We start from the raw sequence: 4,627 nt of genomic DNA, 5'->3' as shown, positions 1-4,627 counted from the left end.
AATGGCTAAAGTCTGATAACACTGTATTCAGCACAAACTGGGCTACAATAATTTGTGAGCAGCATGAAAGTACATGTTTGTGTTTTTGAGAAAATGTTTATGCATGGTTAGTGAAAAACTAATTTTTTTAAGTCACTGAATAATTTGAGTTGAATTACTGAAATAAATGAACTTTTCCACGACATTCTAATTTATTGAGATGCACATGTAGTAAAGTAACGCATTACTTTTTTTTATATACAAGAAAATATCTTTTTCTAATAAGTAACGCCAGTTACTTTTTTTCCCATTTATTGATTGAAAGCTCTCCTGTCCCCTTGTTGAGAGAAATCGGGAGTAAAATGTTACTTTGAGTGAGATGAATTAATGCATGTTCACATTTATTGTAGAACTACTCACAAAAAAAAAAAAAATCAGATTGTTTTCCTCGAAATTAATAAAAGTCCTGAGGCTTTTGGTGTGAAAGGGCTTTTACATTTGCCAAAAATAGAACTTTTTATTTTACAAGCAAGCAAGCCCAGCCCAGATTTAAGAAGTAACGCAAAAGTAACGTAATGCATTACTTTCAATAAAAAGTAAATAAGTAATTGGTTACTTTTTTAGGAAGTAACACAATATTGTAATGCATTACTTTTAAAAGTAGCTTTCTCCAACACTGCACGTGACTGACTGCTCGCACCAACAGGAGGAGGAGGAGGGTCGTGTTACTCTCTACACTGCACTCAACCTGAGGGATTCCTGCACTTTCAGTCTTTGAGGAGACATGAAAAACAGCGCATACTGCAGGAACGGTATAACGGAAAATATTAGTGGTTTTGAAACCCTGAAATTTTCAAATCGCGGTATACCTTGAACCCGGTAATCAGCCGATGCCTATTGTTAGCATAACTGTTGCAAATAAACATACATTTTATATTTTAAAAAGTTATATATATAACATATTTAAACAACTTTTTAAAATATAAAATGTATGTTTTTTTGCAACAGTTATGCTAATAACAAAGACTTTTATGCCATTAAAACAGCGACATCTGCTGACTGACACCGTGCTGCGTTGTCATGGGAACATGCCAGCTGAAGATGAGGAAATTACGTCGCTCCCTTTGCCAAGTGCATTCCAAACGGCTACATAATGGCACGCACGTGCCCTGCTCACTCCAAAGTCTCCACTCCAAGGGCTCTGCCCTTCGAAGGGAGTAGGGCATAGGGATGATCACTTGCATTTGGAATTTACCCTGTGAACCGTACCGTTACATCCTATCTATCTATCTAAAACACTGTAACACTTAATATAATTTTTATATCCACAGGCTCTAACAGCTCTGTTGTCAGACGACAGCAAGTTCGGCTTCATTGTGATTGATGGTAGTGGCGCCCTGTTTGGGACTTTACAAGGCAACACAAGGGAGGTGTTGCACAAATTTACTGTGGACCTGCCCAAAAAACACGGTAAACATCTTCAAATCGCTTGCTGTGGCTGTTTTCGTTCTTCGTAGAATTTGGTATTTACACGTTTGTTTCCTTTAACTCTAGGTAGAGGAGGACAGTCTGCTCTTCGATTTGCACGTTTGAGGATGGAGAAGAGACATAACTATGTGCGTAAGGTAGCAGAGACGGCTGTGCAACTCTTCGTGTCCAATGACAAGGTCAACGTGGCAGGACTGGTTCTTGCCGGATCGGCCGACTTCAAGACGGAGCTCAGCCAGTCAGACATGTTTGATCCGGTATGTTCTCTTTGCAGCAAATTATTTGCAATCTTAATTCATCATTCTGCTTGTTTTCTGATTTGGTTCTTCTGCACATGTAGAGGTTACAAGCGAAGGTTCTGAAGCTGGTTGACATATCGTATGGAGGAGAGAACGGTTTCAACCAGGCCATTGAGCTTTCAGCAGAAGTGCTGTCCAATGTCAAGTTCATCCAAGAAAAGAAACTAATAGGTAGTTAATTTACAGGCTTTATAAAGGCAATGGACATGCTGGATACATTTTTTGTGGCATAAAACACTGGGCTTTCAGTAGTTTTATATACAGGTGCATCTCAATAAATTAGAATGTCGTGGAAAAGTTCATTTATTTCAGTAATTCAACTCAAATTGTGAAACTCGTGTATTAAATAAATTCAATGCACACAGACTGAAGTAGTTTAAGTCTTTGGTTCTTTTAATTGATTTTAGATGATTTTGGCTCACATTTAACAAAAACCCACCAATTCACAACAAATAAAAAAACATTTTTAGTGAAATGTTGGCCTTCTGGAAAGTATGTTCATATACTGTACATGTACTCAATACTTGGTAGGGGCTCCTTTTGCTTTAATTACTACCTCAATTCGGCGTGGCATGGAGGTGATCAGTTTGTGGCACTGCTGAGGTGGTATGGAAGCCCAGGTTTCTTTGACAGTGGCCTTCAGCTCATCTGCATATTTTGGTCTCTTGTTTCTCATTTTCCTCTTGACAATACCCCATAGATTCTCCATGGGGTTCAGGTCTGGTGAGTTTGCTGGCCAGTCAAGCACACCAACACCATGGTCATTTAACCAACTTTTGATGCTTTTGGCAGTGTGGGCAGGTGCCAAATCCTGCTGGAAAATGAAATCAGCATCTTCAAAAAGCTGGTCAGCAGAAGGAAGCATGAAGTGCTCCAAAATTTCTTGGTAAACGGGTGCAGTGACGTTGGTTTTCAAAAAAACACAATGGACCAACACCAGCAGATGACATTGCACCCCAAATCATCACAGACTCTGGAAACTTAACACTGGACTTCAAGCAACGTGGGCTATGAGCTTCTCCACCCTTCCTCCAGACTCCAGGACCTTGGTTTCCAAATGAAATACAAAACTTGCTCTCATCTGAAAAGAGGACTTTGGACCACTGGGCAACAGTCCAGTTCTTCTTCTCCTTAGCCCAGGTAAGACGCCTCTGACGTTGTCTGTGGTTCAGGAGTGGCTTAACAAGAGGAATACGACAACTGTAGCCAAATTCCTTGACACGTCTGTGTGTGGTGGCTCTTGATGCCTTGACCCCAGCCTCAGTCCATTCCTTGTGAAGTTCACTCAAATTCTTGAATAGATTTTGCTTGACAATCCTCATAAGGCTGCGGTTCTCTCAGTTGGTTGTGCATCTTTTTCTTCCACACTTTTTCCTTCCACTCAACTTTCTGTTAACATGCTTGGATACAGCACTCTGTGAACAGCCAGCTTCTTTGGCAATGAATGTTTGTGGCTTACCCTCCTTGTGAAGGGTGTCAATGATTGTCTTCTGGACAACTGTCAGATCAGCAGTCTTCCCCATGATTGTGTAGCCTAGTGAACCAAACTGAGAGACCATTTTGAAGGCTCAGGAAACCGTTGCAGGTGTTTTGAGTTGATTAGCTGATTGGCATGTCACCATATTCTAATTTGTTGAGACAGTGAATTGGTGGGTTTTTGTTAAATGTGAACCAAAATCATCACAATTAAAAGAACCAAAGACTTAAACTACTTCAGTCTGTGTGCACTGAATTTATTTAATACACGAGTTTCACAATTTGAGTTGAATTACTGAAATAAAGGAACTTTTCCACGACATTCTAATTTATTGAGATGCACCTGTAAAGTAGTAACTAAAGTAAAGTACTAAACTAAAGTAAGTAAAGAACACATTTTAGAAATGTACTTTTTTCAGGTTTATTATACATGCAAATATATTTTACTATGAGTACAGACCAAACAAACTGTTGAACTGTTTTGAGTGTTTTCTAATATCCGCTCCTTTTTTTTTTTTCATTTTCATTTTGTAGCAGCCCTTGTTTTTATTTAAGAGAAAAACTTTTTTGCAAATGCAAATGAAAAATATGGAGAAAGAATGTTCATAGAGCAACATTTTCATATGCAAAAAAATATTTAGGTTTATCTGCAGGTGAAAGTTCAACCTTGGTGTGAATATAGATTCATAGATATGCACCGTGTAACAAGATTTTGAACAGAAACATTCATGTTTGGTATTCTTATCCCATTAATGGGATTTGAACCTACAACATTTCAGTAACCCAGATCTAACCCCATGGCTACACCACCACAATTGATCTACCTATGCATTAAAATTCATTACATTAAAACTAACTATTGTACATCACCTCCACAGAAGAGGCCGTACACCAATCACTAATAGAGGAACAAATCTGATCCCTCACCAAGGAGTGATCATCATCAGCAGGGGTCAGGCTGATCTCGTCCGGGGAGGTGATAGATGAGCGTGTGGTGCGAGGCGTACGGGGTGAGGGCAGGGTGTCCCAGGTGTTGTAGCCTCTGGGCGGAGGAGTTGGCATCTGAACACCTGAGCGCTGACAGCAGTTTTCAGCATTAGACATCCAAGCTTCCAGGAGTTTCTCCCTGTCCCAGTCTAAATTTTAAAGGGAAACTTGGGTCAGTATGCATGGCCAAAAAAACAACAACAACAGTACATGAGGAGTCACAGAGATACTAAAAATACACATTCTTTCACCTATCAAATCATTTTTTCAGTGGAATTCACAGCTGATTCAAGTGTTTCAAAAAGGCTGTTCCTCTGGGTGGAAAAACCTACCCAGATGTTCCGTAGGTTAGTTCCACATAGGATATGAGAGCACTTGCCTGTCTTCATATTAAACCT

At 39.5% G+C, this 4,627-nt stretch overlaps 1 protein-coding gene across 1 annotated transcript in view; it reads left to right on the top strand.

Annotated features, from left to right (window-relative positions):
- Positions 1 to 1,945, top strand: part of LOC107742375 (eukaryotic peptide chain release factor subunit 1-like) — a 13,155-nt gene extending 11,210 nt beyond the window's left edge. Inside the window, exons 5-7 of the mRNA XM_016555325.1 lie at positions 1,311 to 1,449; positions 1,534 to 1,724; positions 1,808 to 1,945. Of these exons, the coding sequence (XP_016410811.1) occupies positions 1,311 to 1,449; positions 1,534 to 1,724; positions 1,808 to 1,945 (468 nt within the window). The remainder of the gene's footprint in view (positions 1 to 1,310; positions 1,450 to 1,533; positions 1,725 to 1,807) is intronic.
- Positions 1,946 to 4,627: the final 2,682 nt, after the last annotated feature.

The sequence above is a fragment of the Sinocyclocheilus rhinocerous genome, unplaced genomic scaffold (genome assembly GCF_001515625.1).
Source record: "Sinocyclocheilus rhinocerous isolate Xijiao unplaced genomic scaffold, SAMN03320098_v1.1 scaffold1127, whole genome shotgun sequence".
NCBI classification, from domain to species: domain Eukaryota; kingdom Metazoa; phylum Chordata; class Actinopteri; order Cypriniformes; family Cyprinidae; genus Sinocyclocheilus; species Sinocyclocheilus rhinocerous.
The sequence above is the reverse complement of the archived record's forward strand: the minus strand, read 5'-3'. Positions and strand labels throughout refer to the sequence as shown.